The sequence below is a fragment of the Callorhinus ursinus genome, unplaced genomic scaffold, assembly GCF_003265705.2.
Source record: "Callorhinus ursinus isolate GAN/ISIS: 27379988/994484 unplaced genomic scaffold, GSC_fseal_2.0 scaffold12, whole genome shotgun sequence".
Classification (NCBI taxonomy): Eukaryota; Metazoa; Chordata; class Mammalia; order Carnivora; family Otariidae; genus Callorhinus; species Callorhinus ursinus.
Genome location: NW_027397074.1, coordinates 70,240,765 through 70,261,799, shown reverse-complemented (window position 1 = coordinate 70,261,799; position 21,035 = coordinate 70,240,765). Strand labels below are relative to the sequence as shown.

The 21,035-nt window shown below is 36.2% G+C and overlaps 1 protein-coding gene across 3 annotated transcripts in view; it reads right to left on the bottom strand.

Annotated features, from left to right (window-relative positions):
* Positions 1–21,035, bottom strand: part of MKLN1 (muskelin 1) — a 186,075-nt gene that overhangs the window by 102,711 nt on the left and 62,329 nt on the right. For 2 of the 3 annotated variants that reach the window (XM_073899209.1, XM_025854921.2), the window contains exons 2-3: positions 18,257–18,326; positions 1,515–1,657 (exon numbers count right to left, since the gene is read on the bottom strand). In XM_073899209.1, the coding sequence (XP_073755310.1) occupies positions 1,515–1,657; positions 18,257–18,326 (213 nt within the window). Of the gene's footprint in view, positions 1–1,514; positions 1,658–7,010; positions 7,190–18,256; positions 18,327–21,035 lie in introns of those variants that run through there. The other variant, XM_073899208.1, reaches the window with a different exon arrangement.

Below are 21,035 nucleotides of genomic sequence, written 5' to 3'. Positions count from 1 at the left end.
AGGAGGCTCAGTTGGTTAAGGGTCTGCCTTCGGCTCAGGTCATGATCCCAGGGTCCTGGGATCGAGTCCCTTATTGGGCTCCTTGCTTAGTGGGGAGCCTTCTCCCTCTACCTGCCATTCCCCCTGCTTGTGCTCTCTCTGACAAATAAATAAATAAGCTTTAAAAAAAAGTAGTCAAACATGAGAATATAGGTCAAAACATATATTCATATCAACTGCATCATAACTGTGTTCTCTTAATTATATGAGGCCTAATGAAAAATGATCAGTGTTAATTAAAAGATGTGGCTACAGTGCATGGAAATGTGTGATAGGACCTAGTGTCCTTAGCATATAACTGAATATAACATAAAATATGTACACAGTAAGAAAAAAATTAAAAATAATTCACGTTCATATCTGACAACTTAGAGTCAAATATTAGTCTGTGAAACAATTAAGTTCTTAAAAATTCTGATTAAGATGTTAATAATGTTCCTTTTAGAGCTCAATAAATTTTCAAAGACACTCTTACTCCACTGGTTTAATAGCACCCACTTCATCCTACATAAAAATAAACGCTTATCACCTTTCTACATAAACAGGATTGAAACACAAGTATTTATGGGAAAATCACTTACCTTCAGGTTGCCTTATGTCCTAAAATACTTTCATGACTTAAATGCAGTACAGATGTAATATTTACTTATATCAAATACTGTGCTAATGGCACATATTATATCACAAATATATTCTAAAACATTCTTGATTTGTCCCTTCTACTGGCTGTCTGATTTTTCATTATCTAGGGGGCAAATTAACACTTTCATTCCTCATGGTCTATGTCTTTAAAACTCAAATTTACTAAGCTCCTTCCAAGTGGCAGGTACTGTGGTAGATACAGTCACATACTCTTTCTCTTTTTAGTCTCCAATTTATACTAAATTCCCAAAATACTGTTTCTGGATTAAGGCAAACAATCAATGTTTTAGATAGAGTCTGTACATATATTTTTTAAGATTTTATTTATTTAATTGTCAGAGAGAGAGAGACAGAGCACAAGCAGGGGGAGTGGGAGGGGGAGAAGCAGGCTCCCCGCTGGGCAAGGAGCCCGATGTGGAACTCGATCCCAGGACCCTGGGATCATGACCTGGGCCGAAGGCGGATGCTTAACTGATTGAGCCACCCAGACCTCCCCAAATCCCAAAATTTCAAAGCAAAGATTTTTACTGAAGCTGAAAATATTTCTGTGGTCATTTACAGTTCAAAAATAAGATTGAAAAATAAGTAGGGAAAAAAAAACATCCAAGTTTTATTTTCTTCTTTAGTAACAATATTAAGTTGTGGCTGGTGGTTAAAAAAAAGGCTAACTCAAGCCACAATATTAAAATAAGGCACTAGAAATACAACAGTAGAAATATTCTTTTCTCCCTTGAAAGAAGGATCAAACCATGCAGATTTGGCCACAGAGAGATAAAACTAAGACTGCAGCTTGTTTAGAAGACAACTCTTTCTTCCCCATAATCATAACTCACCTGGACAATAGCTCTGTCATATTTTCTTCATTCATTCCACCGAAGACTTTAAATTTCTTCAAATTGCAGACATGAGTTTTCTCATATTTTCCAAATGTGATGTTCTGGACTATAGCAGGCCTTTCAAGTTTCAGAATCAAGTACTTTTAAAAAAAGAAAAAACCAAATTATATCCTTTGTTTAGAAAAAATAGTTAAACAACTTTAAGTTAAAACTTTGGACAGTTAGCTGAAGAATGCCTAAGATCCGTCCTATCCATCCTATGCTGGTACATTGTGTTTTTAATGCTAAAGAACAGTATGACACAGCCCTGTACAGGCTGCCATACCACCACCACTTTTTCCCAAACTACATCATCCTGAACTATAGATGAAGGGGGAGAAAAGGACTAGTAAGTTAACTTTTAATGAAGGTATGCCATTCCATAAAAGACATAAACAGACTATGAATTACCAAATAAAACAACATTAGACTGCAAAAGCAGTAATCACATATTCTCATCAACTACATTCTGATAGCAAATTCAATGTTCAAAATCAGTGATGAAATTTTAAACTTAAAAACAAACTTAGAGATTTACTAACCAGCCCTGCCAATTTTATAAATTAAAAAACCTGGACCTACTATAGATATGTCTAATGCAGCTCAAGATTTCTTGTTACACACTGGATAAAATGGTGTCAGTTAATTAGGGAACATATTTTACATTATGTAGATTATTTCAATTATAAAAATCAAGAAGGAAATTACTACTGGTTGAGTATACAGAGAAAAAGCTATTCAGAGAAATGATTCAGATATTTTGTTGCAGTGGCTTCATGTTAATAATGGGTAATACAGGGCGCCTGGGTGGCTCAGTCATTAAGCGTCTGCCTTTGGCTCAGGTCATGATCCCAGGGTCCTGGGATCGAGTCCCACATCAGGCTCCCTGCTCAGCAGGAGACCTGCTTCTCCCTCTCCCACTCCCCCTGCTTGTGTTCCTGCTCTCGCTGTGTCTCTCTCTGTCAAATAAATAAATAATCTTAAAAAAAAAATAATGGGTAATACAGGTGACAAAAGTAGGATAAAAATAAAATTGATGGTTGGCCCTACTTCATAACACGCAGAGAAAATTAATGGGAGAAAATATTTGCAAATAATAAACCTAATAAGGGATTAGTAACCAGAAAATATTAAAAATTCTTACAACTCAACAACAAAAAAGACAAGCTAATTTAAAAACGGCAAAGGACCTCAAGAGTCCTCTCTCCAAGGAAGATAAGCAAATGGGAAACAGGCACATGAAAAGATGTATCACTAAGCATCAGGGAAATGCAAATAAAAATCACAATGAAATATAACTTCACATCCACACTAGGATGGGTATAATGAAAAACAAACAAAGAGAAAATAAGTCTTGACAAGGATGTACAGAAACTAGAACTCTCTCAGACACTGCTAGTGGGAATGAAAATGTACAGATGATGTAGAACATAGCTTGGCAGTTCCTCAAAAAGTTAAACATAGAATTACTACATGACCCAAAAGTTCTACTCCTACATATATACTCACAAGAAGTAAAAAAAGGTATTCAAACAAACACTTGTAAACAAATGTTCAGAGCAGCGCTACTCACAATGGCCAAAAGGTAGAAACCACCCAAATGTCTATCAACTAATAAATGGAAGAACAAAATGAAGTAATTCTATAAAATGAAATACTATTCAGCCATAAAAAGGAACAGAGTACTGATACATGCTATGACATGGACGAACCTCAAAAACATGGGTGCCTGGGTGGCTCAGTTGGTTAAGCGACTGCCTTCGGCTCAGGTCATGATCCTGGAGTCCCTGGATCGAGTCCCACATCAGGCTCCCTGCTCAGCAGGGAGTCTGCTTCTCCCTCTGACCCTCCCCCATCTCATGTGCTCTCTCTCTCTCTCTCTCTCTCTCTCTCAAATAAATAAATAAATAAAATCTTAAAAAAAAAAACATGCTAAGTGAAAGAAATCAGACATAACAGGTTATATACTGAATGATTCCATTTATACAAAATATCCAGAACAGGTAAATCCATAGAGATAGAAAGCAGATCAGTAATTACCAGAAGCTGTGTTAAGGGGAAAAGGAGAGACTACTTAATGGGTACCACAGGTCCTTATGGAGTGATAAAAATATTCTGGAACTAGATCGATAGTTGCACAACACCGTGAATGTATCAAATGTCACTGACTTGCACATTTTAAAATGGTCAATTTTATGTTATGTGACTTTTACCTCAATAAAAGAATGAAGCTGATGTTGACATGAATGATGATGATGATTTTGATGATGATGATGATGATGATGATGATAAAATCAGAGTGAATATTTTGTGAGCCCTAACTCCCTTGTCTGGTACATTGCTTGGATTTTTACATTCATTCTCTCATTTTAGTAGGAGTAAGAAATAGGAGTAGTATTTTAATAATAATTATCCTCTTTATCCTCATCATACAGATGAAGAAGTTTTGGCTTAGAAAGGCTAATTAACTTGACCACCGTTACAAGGCTAATCAGTGGCAGACGTGACATTAAATATCAGTCAGTCTGACGGCTAATACTGTTGGTTGGCCGACCCAACCACCATTTTCAACCCAGTTTTTCCTAGCCACCTTCCAGCCAAAGGAGAAATGCTGAGATGTACGCAGAGATAAGTTCTGCTCTCCAAAACAAAATGCTACCACTGTGTAGAAAAAAATGAAGAAAAAAATCAAGAGAATCTCAGAGATAGCCAACTATAAGCCACTCAGCTTTCACCAGAAGCTGCCTAACTCTAGTTTTCTTGAGGAGGAGGCAGGGGGCGGGAGAGACCCGATTTGTTTAACCCACTGTCAGAGGACCTTCTGTTATTTGAAGTTAAAAGCATCTCTACTGACTCACTGACCCCAGAGCCAAGGCTTTAATCACTACACCATAACAACTGTTTAGGTTTATATACTGTTTACATCTTAAATAGTGATTAAAATTTATTATCGGGCGCCTGGGTGGCTCAGTTGGTTAGGCGACTGCCTTCGGCTCAGGTCTTGATCCTCAAGTCCCAGGATCAAGTCCCACATCGGGCTCCCCGCTCAGTAGGGAGTCTGCTTCTCCCTCTGACACTGCCCCCTCTCATACTCTCTCTCTCTCACATAAATAAAATCTTAAAAGAAATTTATTATCAAAATTGTCATAGAAAAATTAAGATTGCTATTTTTTAGTCATTGATCCATTTTATCCATATCAAAGTAATAGGTATGGTAACATGATTTTTGGGAATTCGAAGTTTCTTAGGAATACAACTGTATGTTAGAGAACAGACTACACAGGTAAGTAAGGGAGTATTCACATCTCTGTCTTTCTCATTAACTCATACTCCCTTCTCCTTCCTTTCTCTAGTTATCCTTTAAAGTCTCAGTTTAGAAGTCAGCCTCCTCTGACAACTGGTTAGGTACAGTGTTGTAACTAATAAAAATGGGTTTTTATACAATCTGTTGTACACCATGCATTACCCTATATACAATACTCCTAAATACAGGAAGTATTTCTTGCATATATATATAATTTTATTCATAACCAAATAGAATTTTTTTGTTATTAAAAATTTACATAAGGGGGCACCTGGGTGGCTCAGTCAGTTGAGCGTCCGACTCTTGATTTTGGTTCAGGTCATGATCTTGGGGGTTGTGAGATGGAGCCCTGTGGCAGGGTCCCCACTGAGTGTGGAGCCTGCTTAAGATTCTCTCTCTCCCTTTCCCTCTCCCTCTCCCTCTGCCTCTCCCTGCCCTGCTCATGTGCATTCTCTCTGGTTAAAAAAAAAAAAAAAAAAAGTTACACAAGTAAAATGTAAACTTTCTAATCTGAAGCAAAACACAATGATCTGATAGAAACACAACTCAGGGAAAAATTTTAATGTTCAGGGCAGCTGGTTGGTAAGCATGTGACTGTTATCTCAGGGTCAGGAGTTACAAGCCCCGAGTTGGGGATGGAGCCTTCTTGAAAAAAAAAAAAAACAAACAAACTAAATGTTTTGGGAAACCAGTTAAGTTAGTCTGATACATTCATGTAATAAAATATTTTAAAAATTTCAATGTTTAATCACATTTTTACTTTATTTTTTTAAATTTTATAATTTTCATTTTTCCAACTCTTGAGCATAAATGCTGAGTAGTGCTATACTAAACAGTGTTGTCCCATAATTCAATAGGTTTTCATTATTTTTAATTTGGAGAAACAACTGCTGTAGATATAGCAATAAAAGCTAAAAAAAAAAGTTCATTAAGAACCAATATTTTAGGGGCGTCTAAAATGGCGGCTCAGTCGTTAACTGTCTGCCTTCGGCTCAGGTCATGATCCCAGGGTCCTGGGATTGAGTCCCGCATCAGGCTCCCTGCTTGGCCGGAAGCCTGCTTCTCCCTCTCCCACTCCCCCTGCTTGTGTTCCTGCTCTCACTAGCTCTCTCTCTCTCCGTCAAATAAATAAATAAAATCTTAAAAAACAAAACAATGTATTTAAAAAAAAAATTTTAGAAAAACTATTTTAGAACTTATCATAGGGGGTCAAGGGCAGGCTGTCCCAAGATGGGCCACTTTGATATAAAGATTATTTTGAGTTAAAAGTAATCAAAACCCAGCAGATGCAAGAAAAGCTCTCTGACTCCCCCTCAACTGCTAAGCTGGGAAAAAGAGCCTGTACCAGGAAAAGAGCTATTAACAGAGGCTCCCCTTCACCTAAGGAACTTAACTGCAGAACTCCAAAACCTTGTTTTTCCAAACATCTCCTTTCACCTTGTTACTAATGAACTTTCTCCCTTTTGTATCCTTAGAACCTACCCCTTGCCTTCGCTCATGTAAGCTTCGTGTTGCCTGTCTTTGGAATTTCATGTCTGCATTGGACTCCCCATATGTACACCTATTAAATTTGATTTTCTCCTGTTAATCTGTCCCATGGCAATTTGATTCTAAGTCCAGCTAGCAGGAACACCGGGCAGAGGAAGGTCTTCCTCCTTGATACTATATATCAACCTTTGAATTTTAAATATGTAAGTATCAATGTATTAATTTTAAAATAAAACATAATGCATCACAATCTCTTTTCCAAGAGGGGGTGGCCCACACAGAAAATCAAAGAACTATCACAATGGTTTGTAATTCAGCCACAGAATTAAGCAAGCAATGAGAAAAGAAAATTTTACTGTTCAAAACTTGTTCACAATTTGTCTTGAGATATTTTTTCAATGTGAGAAAGGTTATTTTAAAAATCCTTTTTAATCATATAATTACAATTTATAAGGAATAGGGAGGGTGATATAAAGGAAGAAAATGGGACAGAGGAGCTAGTAGTAGGAGGACTCATTTTAGAGCTTTAGATGGGTTTAGCAATGAAAGTGCTTCAAGGGTACTTAAAGGATGAAACAGAGTGTATTATTAGTTTCCTCAAACTGCCATAACAAATTAGCACAAACTTGGTGGTTTAAAACAACAGAAACTTATTCTCTCACAGTTCTGGAGCCCAGAAGCCTGAAATCAAGGTGCTGGCAGGACCATTTCCCTCTGAAAGCTCTAGGAGAGGATCCTTCTTTTCCTCTTCCAGTATCTAGTAGCTCCTGGTGTTCTTGGCTTGTGGCAGTGTAACTCCAGTCTGCCTCCATGTTCACATGGCCTTCTTCCTGGTATCTTTCTGTGTTGAACAAAGATACTCCTCATTGGATTTAGGGCCTAAACTAATCCAGGATGATCTCACCTTGAGATCTTTAACGTAATTACATCTCCTAAGATCTTAAGGTCACATTTTGGGATTCCATATATCTTTTCAGAGGGGTCACTACTCACCCTACTACACAGAACCAGCAAGGTCAAATGGTATGTGTTGAGATGTAGGCAGTCACCAGGGCATTCTATGCTATTATAAGGAGTCTGAATTATAAACACAATGGGATCTATTAAACACAATGGAAAGCCAAGATCTGATTAACATTAAACACACACACAGTGTGCTTTGTGGAGAATAAATCAGAGGAACTGACAGACCAGTTATATGTTGTTACAGTAATTCAAGCAAGAGATGAGATGAAGACTTGGACTAGAATGGTATGGAGATGAAGAGGATTAGACAGCTCTGACATATTTTGGAGACAGAACAAATGGAATTTAGTGATAGTTGAATGTAGGAAGGTGAGGAAGGTATCAAGGATGATGATTTAGCTTCTAACTCAAGTAACAGGGTAGTTGGGAATATCACTTACTCTAATCGAAAGGACGAGCAAAGAAACAGGTGGCATGGAAATAAGACTAGAAAAGTCCAGATCCATATCTATGTATGTCTTAGGCTGTGTAATAAATCACCTCAGTGTCTGAAAACAACAGTGATTTATGAGGTTTTAAGATTCTGTGAGTTCAATGGACAGTTCTTCCAGTGGTAGTTCCTGGACTCAATCATGTTGCTATATCATCTGGTAGACTGGTTGAAGAAGTGGACTTAGTTGGGGTGGAAGTGAGGAAGCTGAACTTTGCTGGGATGATTGAGCCTCTCAAGGAGGCTCAAGGAGGACAGGTGGGCTTTCTTCAGAGCACTGTGCTCTCAGAGTTCTAAGAGAGAGCAGAGCTACAAAACCTCTTGAGGCTTTGCTCAGAAGTTGCAATACATTTTCACAGAATTTCCTGGTAGTCAAAGCAAGTCACAAGGCTAGTCAGGATTTATAAGTTAGGGGAACAGACTGCCCATCTTGCTGGAAAAGAGCTGCAACATCTGCCCATATTATGAAATCTCGACTCTATTCCAGGTGGAGTAGAGAAACACAAAAGAGTTTTAAGGTGTGGAGCAACAAGAACAAAATCAATACCCATTCAAGATTAGAAACCTTCAGAAAACTATACAAAAAGGGCAACTTTCTCAACTGATAGAGGACATCTATAAAATATCCATAGCCAGCATTATACTTAATAAAGATTCCCCCCAATATTAGGAGAGAAGGAAAGTTGGAGCCAGTGGGGAGTAATACAGAAGATGAGAAAATATTTGCAAATCAAATATCTGATAAAGAACTTACATACAAAACTTCAAAAAAACCTTCAAGATTCAATAATAAGAAAACAACCAAATTAAAATGGACAAACCTTTGAATAGCCACTTCACCAACGAACATTTAGGGAAGGCAAAACAGGCATATGAGAAGATGGTCAACAACACTAATCATTTTTACAATGCAAATTAGAACCACAAACACTTGTAACATTACTTTTCATTGTATCTTTATTTGTAATAGCCAAAAACTAGAAACAATCTAATGTCCATCAACAGGTAATTGGATAAATAAAGTGATATGTAAGATACAAGAGAATTCAGCTAGGCAACAAAAATGGATGAATTATTGACACAAACAATACAGATGAATTTCAAGATATCTTTGAGTGAAATCAGACAAAAGAAATATATATTTCTCCATTTACATAAAATCCTAGAAAATGTAAATCAATCAATAGTGAAAGAACACAGATCGGTGGCTGCCTACAGATGGGGATGGAGGTAGATGAGACAAATTAAAAGGAGATATGAGAAACTTCTGGGGTAGTAGATATGTCTAATATTTTAAGTGTGGTGGTATTTTTGAGAGTATATGGATGAAAATTTTTCAACTTGTACACTAAAAAGTAAAGTTTATTGTATGTCAATTATACCTTAATAGCTATTTTAAAAGTTATAAAAGTTAGTATTAAGAAAATGAATAAGGGGCGCCTGGGTGGCTCAGTCGGTTAAGCGTCCAACTCTTGGTTTTGGCTCAGATCATGATCTCATGTGTCCTGAGATCAAGCCCCAGTTGTTGGGCTCCGTGCTCAGAAGTCTGCTTGAATATTCTCTCTCCCTCTACCCCTCCCCTTACTTGGGCTTTCATGCACATGTTCTCTCTAAAATAAATCTTTAAAAAAATGAATAAGCAAGCCACAGACTTAGAGAAAATATTTGTAATACATAACTAAGAATTTATATCCAGAAAAGCAATTCCTACAACTCAGTCATAAAAAAAGTAAACAGCTCCATTTTTTAAAAGGAGTATTCACAAAAAAGATAAATGAATAGCCAATAAACAAATGGAAAAAACTTCTTAAATCATTAGTCATCAAAGAATTATAAATTAAAACCACTTCACACCAACAATAATCACTAAGATTAAAATGTGTGTCATTGCCAAATGTTGGTGAGGCTGTGAAGCAACTGGGAGTCTGATAATTTCATAGAAAGTAATATAACCCTACCTTACAATGCAGTAATTCTACCTCTAGATATATACCCAAAAGAATAAAAAATACATTATTAGTTGTAAAATCTTCGAAAAGAATGCATACACAAGCTTTATTTATAATCATCAAAAACTGAAACAATGGAAATGTTCATAAACAGAAGGATGGGTAAACAAATTATGGTATAGGTTGCCTGGGTGGCTCAGCTGGTTGAACATCTGACTCTTGGTTTCAGCTTAGGTCATGATCTCGTGGTTCGTGAGATCAAGCCCCATGTTAGACTCCATGTTCAGCAGGAGTCTGCTTGCATATTCTCTCTCCCTCTGCCCCTTCCCCCACTCTCACTCTCTCTAAAAAATAAATCTTAAAAAAAAAAACAAACAGATTATGGTATATCCATAGAACAGAATAGTATTCTATAATGAAAAGAATGTAATATTGATGCAAGCAACATGGATAAACATGAAAAACATTCTGAGCATAAAAAGCCATGTGTAAGAGTATATATTTGCACATATATAAACTCTAGGTCTCAGTTTGTATTACATTTTAGAATTGGCAATAACTAACCTATGCCAAAGAGTCTAAATAGTGATTGCCTCTGGGTGGAGGGTGGGGGGGGAGAGAGATTCACTGGTAAGAGACAGAAAGGATCCTTCTGAGGGGATAGAAACATTTTATATCTTGATAGAGGTGTGAATTATATTTATGTGTTCATTTTTCAAAATGAATACTGTACACTTAAGGTCCATGTAAATTATATTAATTAAAAATGTATTATACAATATAAACCATGCTCCTTTTACAAATTTGGACAAAATACCATTAAGACACTTAATAAATTTACTGGTATCCTAGTTGTATACTAGAAATTATACTGAAATGCATGTATTTTCTTATATTTCCTTCCTAACTTTGCACTTATTCCCATAATATTCTTATGATTCATCAAAGAATAACCTGAATATACTACAAAAACAAAAGCACACACCCACCCACCACACACACACCAACTGTATTAAATAATCACTGAAGTTTCTCTGACCTGATTAAATTATACAAAAAGAAGAATGCTTGTTGTTTGTTAAGCAATTTTAACTGCCTTCTCTGGCCCCAGAAAGCAAAGGATATTACGTAAAATCATACTTTTACTTAAACTACCTCGGAAGGAGCTTATAATTTTAGCAGAAGAGTTATGATCTAATCTTTCTGAAAGCAATTATCAAGACATGTGTTACTAAACATAATTTTAACCAACGCTAGTATATTTGCCAGTCACCTTGAAAAACACATTTTGCATGGCAGTATCAGTAACTCTGATAAAACGTTCTGATGAGGGAACAGGGTGCAATTACAATTTTAAAGTATTTATGGGGTTTTCATGCATGCTATATTTACTTCCTACCAGCACAGATGATTCCAAATTAAAAGCTATGTTTTCTCATTAGGTCTCAAAATATGTGTGGTCTACCACAATGAAAATGGCTTTAATTTAAACTTAAAAACAGATTTTAGAAGGATAAGAATGAAATTTAAAAGAAATTAAAAACCCACCATCCTGATATAAGCACCACCACCATTTTGGTAATAATTCAGTTTAACACTCTATGCACACACTCACACAGACACATTCTTTACGTAAGTGGAATATTATATATGCTGTTTTTAACGGGCATAACTTTTTAAGTAATTGTTTTGTTTTCTCTTTTTCCTCCCTCATCTCTTCTTCTCACCAATGCTAACACTCAGACGTGTATCCTTTCATATCTTTATCTGGGCTCACTGCATCACATACAAATATACATACACAACCACAAACACACATACATACATCCATACGTACTGGTGAAAGAGAGTCGTTATTCAGGTAAGCAAGAGTAGGACCTTATTATGCTTCTCTGCATCATGCTTTTCTCACTTTATGGTAGAAATCCCTCCATGTTAACTGGTATAAAGCCAGTTCATTTTATTTAATGGTTAACACTATCCCTTGAAAAATGTATTCTAGCATTCCCCTATAGATGGGTATTCTTTTTCTCCCCACAATTACATTACTCAAGAATTGCTGTATTCAAAACGTGTATACACCTAACATACTTACCCTTTTATTTCTAAGAGGCAGAGTCCTGGGAAGGATAGAGTAGGACAAATGTACTCTCCCTCTCAATGGCCCTTGCCAGATATTATTCAAAAAGACTGTAATAATTCAGATTTTCGATTTCAGATTTCGGAATGTATAGGCACCCTTATTACCACCAAATCCCTGCAACAATGAGTGCTATTATTCTTTGAAGTGTCTCTATAAGCTAGACATTTTAAACAATCTATTGGTTGAAAAAGAAAAAAACTATAAAACCTTGATATGATATGAAAAGGAAATATATGAAGTTACAGAATACCTGAGTGCACAGAGGCAAACTCTGGTGGGAAGGGCATGCTCACAGAAAGAAGGGGAGCCAAAAAGCTCCAAAGCTTTCAGTATGGGGCTAAGTGCACTCATAGAGCAGACACAACAGCAGCAGCAGGAAAGTAAAGTTGGGGAACCATGAAAGTTGAAGACAATTGGGTATATTAGGATTCTCCAGAGAAACAGAAGAGAAATAGGATATATAGAAAGATATACAAGAGATTTATTATGGAAATGGACTCACATAATTACGGAGGCTGAGAAATCCCATGATACACAATCTACAAGCTGGAGAACCAACAAAGTGACTCCTCCAACCCCAGGCAAGCCTTGAGATAACTGCAGTCTGGCTGACTCCTTGACTGCAACCTCAAAGACACCCTGAGCTAGAACCACCCAGCTAAGCCACTCTTAGATCCCCGACCCTCAGTAACAATGTGAAATAATAAACGCCTGTTTTTAACTAAGTTTGGGGTAGTTAATTACACAGCAAGAGATAATACAGCATCCAAGGGCAAAATAAATATTAACAGTTCCATTTATTAAGTAGTTAGTTCCAAACAACTAATAAGGATTTATGTACTGACAACTTAGTAGCCATTTGAAAAAACAATAGACATAAATTAAAAGAAAAATATTTGTACTTCATTCCTAGATAAATATAATTACTTACTAATGTGGTATGTGTGCCTGCCTGTTGGACACTTCACAAAGACTCAAACATTTGAATTAGATTGGAATCTAATTCCTAACCACATTGATTTTCTACATACTTGTGGTTTTGTTTTGTTTTTTTAATCACAGCAAACACAAAATTCCCAGCTTTGCCATGACACCACTGAAAGGGAAATACAGAAATTAGTAAAACAGAATGCTACTTTTTCAAGGATCTTACAATCTAATGAGGAAAACAGACACTAACAACTAAACACAACACAAAGTAGAATGAAAGGAGTCCCATGATTCTATATAGATACAAAACAAGTATTTCTATAAAAAAAAAAAGAGATTTGATGTTAACTAGTAATAGAGTAATACTTCCATTCACCCACCACCTTCAGAAAAAGACTTCCAGATAATACAAAATTTAGAAATCCAGAAATAAAACACTTAAGAGTACATGATAAGCCTAAAACCTTATTTTTATGTACGAAGAAACACAATTCTAGAAAGGTGAACTCTCTCTGACCCTAGTTTCCATAGAGTCAATGGCAGATTACTTACAACAATATGTGATAGAGACAGAAGACATATAAAACATAAGAGAGAATATAAAACAATATATCCAATACCTGGATTTCAGCCTTGTGATACCCTGAGCAAAGAACCCCACACCATCATGCTGGACTTAACCCTGTGCAACTGTAAGCTAGTAAGTGGCTTGCAACTAAATTTGTGATCTGTTATATAGCAAAAGCAAAATGATACAAAGGGACCTATCATAATGAGGACAATGTTAAAATCACATACCACACAAGGCTTTAAGATTTACAATCAACTTCATCAGAATTAGAATAAAAGTTCCAATCAGAATCATATCCAATAGAATTGCATGATGATTAGCCTAATAACAAAATTTTAGAATAAAAGGTAAAAAGTTTAATTGAGTCCTTTTGGGCAAAATTTCAATGAGTAGAGAAATGAGGACAAGAATGAAAACCACTATTACTTTATTTATTCCAGTAAGTAACATTAAGGAAGGTATGCAATATCTACTGAAATATCTACACTAAATATAGAGTATTAATCCATTTTCCCAATAAATACCTCCTAAATGTTACACTTTTGTTTTTCTATTTGTTACTTAGATTTTTCTATCTTTTCCCTCATGACCCTTATGTCAGATGGCCATTAATATGCCTATCTTTTATAGCTCTGATCTGTACACACAAAGTTACTTCCAGGTGCTGAAACCTGAGGAAATAACCAAATAGAGGAACATTATAACCATAGCAGATTCTAGGAAAAAACCCCAAGACCTAAAATTTTATCACAATGATTTCAGTTTTTCAGTATCCTCTTTTTTTTTCTGATTCTCAGATCTGTTCAAGACACGATAAATGAATTATTACTTACCGTACAGTCACTTCTCATTATTTGTGGATTCCTTATTTGTGAATTCGCCTACTCACTAAAATTTATTTTCAGCACCAAAAATCAATACTTGCAGCACTTCTATAGTCATTCCCAGACATGTGCACATGTGCAGAGTGGCAAAAAATCTGAGTTGACCAAGGGACACTCTGCCTTCTTGGTTTAACTCTATTATACTATAAACAAATGTCCTTTTCACCGTCTATGTAGTGCCACATCTTTAATACTTTTGTGCTTTCTGTTGGTGATCTTGCTGTCTGAAATGATCCCCAAGCAGAGTGCTGAAGTGATGTCTAATGTTTTTAACCACAAGAAGGCTGTGATGTGCCTTACAGAGGAAATATGTGTCAGGCTGAGGCAGTGATGCCCCCTTGACAAAAGAATTTCAAAGAAGTTCCCTGAGCCCCAGGGGAATTTCAATCCCTCCTTCAGTGCCCACCTGCCTTGAAAAGTTCTAATGGAGAGGCCGCTGCACTCCTGCAGCAAAAGGAGCACCTAGAGCTAGTGAAACGTGAGTCCGGGGGTGCCACCTCTACATGAAGCATTTCTGAGTTCACAGGACCTACACAAAGACATATGTGGGAAAGTCTCTTAGAACATGTTCATTTTTCTCTGGCTAAATCTGAGTCAAAACCTTAGTTTCCTCAAGAGTCTGCCACATGCCATCAGGCAGATCCTGAGAAAGACTGTGAAAACTCTCTGGGTTTCCCATGGCAAGACTCACTCATATTGTGATCCATTCTCTCTGGACTCTTATTTCAAGCTTCATTCAGGCATGAATTATAGTGCTATGGCTGTAGGTTCAATGTTAATGAATAAACAAAATATATATAAAATACAGTGCCTATAAACAGAAACACACATAAAGTAAGGTTATGTACTGATCAGTAGACAACAATGTTATGACCAAAGACACAGAGGAATCTAACCCTGTATTTCCCCTAGGAGCAATGGCTCAGTATTCACTACTGCAGTGTTCATGGCAACTTTATAAGACATAACTATTGTGAATAACAGAATCAACTATCTATAAAACTGAAACACATTAGAAATAGAAATACTTGTCACAGTTTTAGGGCGGTAAAGTAGCTAGTATATGCACCAAATTCTTACAATTACCATATGGTCATGGGGCGGGGGGAGTGGAACTTAGAATCACTAAAAACAAATATGGAGAAATACAGACAATTCCCATAATTATATACTGCCTTCAAAATACTGTTCCACAACAAATAAAGAAAATTTCACAGTAAAGAGGTTACCACAGTTTCAGTAATAATAAAAAAATTATATATAATTCATTGGTAAAACAAAAACAACTGAGTAAAAACAAACACATACCAAATTTGAGGGCTCAATTTAAGTAAAATGAAAAAGTGAATAAGAAAAACATGATTAAAAACACAATGTATTCGGGGCGCCTGGGTGGCTCAGTTTTTAAGTGTCTGCCTTCAGCTCAGGTCATGATCCCAGGGTCCTGGGATTGAGCTCACATCGGGCTCCCTGCTCAGCGGGAAGCCTGCTTCTCCCTCTCCCACTCCCCCTGCTTGTGTTCCCTCTCTCACTGTGTCTCTCTCTGTCAAAAAAAAAAAAAAAAAAAAAAAATCTTAAAAAAAACACACACACACAATGTATCCAACCTCAGGGTGTAGTAGGTGGGGGGCATGCACCAACAACAGACACAATATAAGTCCACCAACATATGCAAAAAGGCTTGAATATAAACAGGCAAATGCAAATTAAAAGCATAGTGAGTTGGGGCGCCTGGGTGGCTCAGTCAGTTAAGCGGCTGCCTTCAGCTCAGGTCATTGATCCCGGGGTCCTGGGATCGAGCCCCGCATCGGGCTCCCTGCTCAGTAGGGAGCCTGCTTCTCCCTCTGCCTCTGCCTGCTGCTCTGCCTACTTGTGCTCTCTAATAAATTAAAAAAAAAAACAACTTAAAAAAAAAAAGGCATAGTGAGTTATAATGAAAGATCTAACAGACTGGCAAAACCTAAAACTCCGCCATAGAAGTGAAGGGGAGAATGCAATGCACAGTAACTTTCATATGCTGTCAGTGAGAGTAAATTATACAGCCATTTTGTAAAACAGTTTTGCATTACCTGAACATACACATACCCTATGATTCAACAACTGAGCTCCAAGGCATATATTCTAAAGAAAATCTTGTACATGTGTACCAGAAGACAACATACAAAATTGTTCATAGCAGCCTAGTCATAATAGCAAAAAAAGCCTATCAACTGCAAAATGGTTAAGTACATTATCTTATCTGCATACTTATACACTGGAATACTATACAGTAGTGAAAATTAAGAAACTATAATTATACTCAGCAGCATTAATAAATACCATAATGTAAAGCAAAAGAAAAGCAGATCAAGATTTATAATGAGTGATTTAATTTAGATTTATATAAAGTCAAAGCCAGATAAAACTTAAATCACAGCACATGTATAAACATACACACATAATATGGTAAGAAGATGCTTAACAAAGCATGAAATTATAGTTACTGGGGTGGAGTTAGAGGACAAATAGAAGATGGGGTGCACAAGAAGCTTCAGAAGGTCGTGGACGTTTTATATTTCTAAAGACAGTTAATGAATAAATAGATATTTTATTATTCCTTATACATATATAAAAAGTATGAATATATATTCTTTGGATGTATATTTTGCAATGGAACACTTATTTTTAAAAAGATTTTATTTATTTACTGAGAGAGAGCAAGCATGTGCACACATGCACATGAGCTGCGGGAGGGGCAGGGGGGGCGGGAGAGAGAGAGAGAGAGAGAGAGAGAGAGAGAGAGAGAGAGAGAGAGAGGGGCAGACTCCCTGCTGAGCACAGAGCCCCATTCGGGGCTTGATCTTAAGACCCTAAGATCATGACCTGAGCCAAAACCAAGATCAGACGCTTAAGTGACTGAGCCACCCAGGTGCCCTGCAATAGAACATTTATACACCTGGGATTGAGTGCATCAAACTCCACACTGCATTTGCTTATGAAATAAAAAGGTATGCATATATTTATATATATATACACACACACACACTTGTATATATATAAAAGAAAAAATAAGTATAAAGATTAGGTTTCCAAAAATTACATTAGAATAAAAAAGTAAGTTTTACTTGACATAGTAAGTTTGTAAGTTTTAATGCTTAAAGTATATAACTGAAAGAATGACTATTTTTAAATTCAAATGACCTCAGACACCACTTGTCAAGGAAAGAATTTAGTTCATGGTCTTGACAGCATCTAAATATACCACTTTAGTAAAATAACAAACTATATTAAGTTTATTTTCCCTAAAAGGCAGTCATTGAGTCACTGAGTCAAAGTTCAACTCACTAACATTTCCTTAAACATTTACCGAATGACTGGAGTTTAAGTACAGTAGAAGTCACAACCTCTGCTCAGATCAGCCCTCAGATCAGTTACTGCTCAAAACGGTAATGGCACCATAACCAGTTCTTTTCATTAACATTTTCCTCAAAAGGTATCAAGAAACTTAATCTTGCATCATTAGTAATGTGGAAAAAATACATATTAGATTTTAAATGCTCCAGTAGACAGGGGCACCTGGGTGGTTCAGTTGGTTAAGCACCCGATTCTTGAATCATCTCAGGTCATGATCTCAGGGTTGTGAGATTGAGCCCTGTATTGGGCTCCCATGCTCAGCGCGGAATCTGCTTTAGATTCTCTTTCTCCCTCTCCCTCTGCTCATGTGCCCCCCGCAAAATAAATAAAATCTTTAAAAGTAAATAAATAAATGCTCCAGTAGACAGAAGTAAAAAGTCTATGCTTCATCAAACTCCACACTGCATTTGCCTATGAAATAAAAATTCTTCCAACATTTAAACAAACAAAAAAAAGGAAATAAAAGTCTATCTCACAATTTCAAAGACTGAATAAGTTATTAATGGAGTCCAGATAACTGAGGTCAATTAAATGCCTATTTAAATTCTGACTTCTAAATACTATCAGGACCTACAATCTTACCTGGGGAGGATAGTTGCTCTCTGAAGACCACCTTGAAGATTGGTCATTTGGTTTATCCACTAAAATGTTCCTGAAATAAAGAAAATTATACAAATAATTAAAATAAGTGAATATGAATATGCAAAAAGAGGAATAATCTATCAGATACTAAAATTATCATAAGGTTATATAATGTCTGTAACTTGAACAAAAAGAGACAATAAAACAGAATAAACAGAAAAGTTCTAGTATATGTAAGATTTAAAAAAATATGATAAAAGGTAGCATTTCAAACAATGGAGAAAAGCAAGAAAAATACTTCTACTTCATACCTGAGTGACAAAGTGAACAGATGTTTAGAAATTTAAGATAAAAAAAGAAAAGAAAATACCTAAAAATAAATAAAATACAATTTACACATATTAGGTATGTTATTATATTGCATACAATTATATTGTTACATATTACATGTATGTGTGCTATATATATTATATGCAACATCATGTATACATATGTATATGCATACAACCAATCTTTCAGATTAAGAAATCTTTTTTTTTTTAAGATTTATTTATTTATTTGAGAGAAAGAAAGAGTGTGAGAGGAGGGACAGAGGGAGAGAGAGAGAGAAACTTTAGCAAACTCCACACTGAGCATGGAGCCTGACACAGGGCTCAATCTCATGACACTGAGAGATCATGACCTAAGAGTCAGATGCTTAATAAACTGTGCCACCCAGGGGCCCCTAAATTAAGAAGTCTTTAAAGCACAAGGTCAAAAACAGAACTGTGGGTGAAAAAAGGAAGTGATATAAGTAACTTTGAAGATGGTGCTTTTGCTGGAAACCGTAAGGCTAGAGAAAAATGGAACCACGCATAAAAACTGTACTGTATTTGATAAAGTTGTTTTTCACAGAGATATGGGTTAATTCTGAATCAGTTTACATGAATACTGGGGTTGAACAATTAAGTAAATAGATGGTAGATGGTGGAATCAAGCTTCTCACTTGGGAGTGGAAAGTTACAGAAAAGCAAAGGGAGGAAGGTTAGAATGAACCCTGTGGTACTGGACATCACTTGAACTCATGTTTAGTTTAATATGGACACAAATAGATATAAAAATAATTATAGATATGTATGTGCATGCATGCACAAACAACACACAAATATTATTTGCTAGCTCTGTTCACCAAGAGGGACTAGAAGTAGTGACAGCCCAGTAGCAGTGAGCACACTCAGCACCCAGGTCTTGGTTTCTACCTAGCATTCCCCAATAAAAGAAAACAGGGATTCTCGGGGTAATGGCTGGTTCTAGAATTGGAGCAGGTAATTCAGAAGATAAGCCTGGAGCACAGATTAAGAAATGAGAGAGATAAATTAGTTTGCCTAAATATACATACACCTAAGAAGTGCTAAACTATTATTATCTTCAATGTACAGATTAAGAAATGAGAGAGATACATTAATTTGCCTAAATACACATACACCGAAGAAGTCAGGATTTTAACCTGAGGCAATCTGACTCCAAAGCCAATGTTCTTAATTACTATACTATACAGCCTAAGAATTATTTCCACTTCTTGGAACTTAACCTAAAAAATAATCCGGGGGATGTAAATCATCCACATTCATCCCAGCACAGTAATAATAGCAAAATGTAAGCAACCTAATTATATCACAATCAGGAATTAGACAAATTATTACATACTTGTGTTACAGAATACCATGTACTCATGTTCTACAAGCTAACTTTAATGTCATTGGAAAATGTTCACTACACAGTAACTGAAAAGAAAAAGTAGTTAATAGTAGATACATGATGAATCAAGTGTTGTAAGTAATAATACACATGGAGAGAAAGACAAAACATATACTAAATTGTCAGTGCCGCTTTCAATGATGAGATTACATGGACTTTTTTCCTTTTTTGTACTTTTCTAGCTTTCTAAAATTAACACATATTACTTTCATAATCAGTAAAAAAGGTGGACTTCTTTCTTAAAGATTTTATTGATTGACTGATTGAGCATAACCAGGGGAAGGGGCAGAGGGAGAAAGAGAGAAAATCTCAAGCAGACTCTGTGCTGAGCAACAGAACCCGACACAGGGCTCAATTTCACAACCCTGAGATCATGACGTAAGCCAAAGAGTTGGACGCTCAACCTATGGAGCCACCCAGGTGCCCCAAAACAGTGTTTTAAGAATGAATTACAAAACACAAAATGAAGACAATCCTACATGAAAAAATACTGTAGTTCAAACCTAAGCTAAAAAAACTAGGATTTTTTAAAAATCACTTTGACATGAATGTTATAAAGCATGAAAGAAAATCTGATAAAGTGGGACCACAAAAATCATTCATGTTAATGAATGACATGAAGGAGCTAACCAGTCATAATGTGAAAAGTGAGCAGATGGACCACTAAATGCAAAGTCAAGGGGGCAAACAGTTGCAATATGCTGTGGTCTTGTGAATTTTCAAATGCCTATTAAAACAGCCTTTTGGAGATTCAGCAGTTGGATATTTGAAGCTAAAATTCAGGGGAAATGCCAAGACTGAAAAATACATGTGTCTTTAGGGACATCAGTACATCATAGCTAAAATATTTAAAGCCTGACATTGAATGGGATGACCTAAGGAATGAAATGGAGCTAGAGAAGGCAAGGGTCTTATTAAGCTCTGGGGGTCCATCATTTTGGGGGTCTAGATGAGAAAGTTTGAGCAAAGGAGACTAAAAGGGACAAAAATGAAGAAAACAAAAACCCAGGAAGTGTGTATGCCAAGTGAAAATATTTTAAGG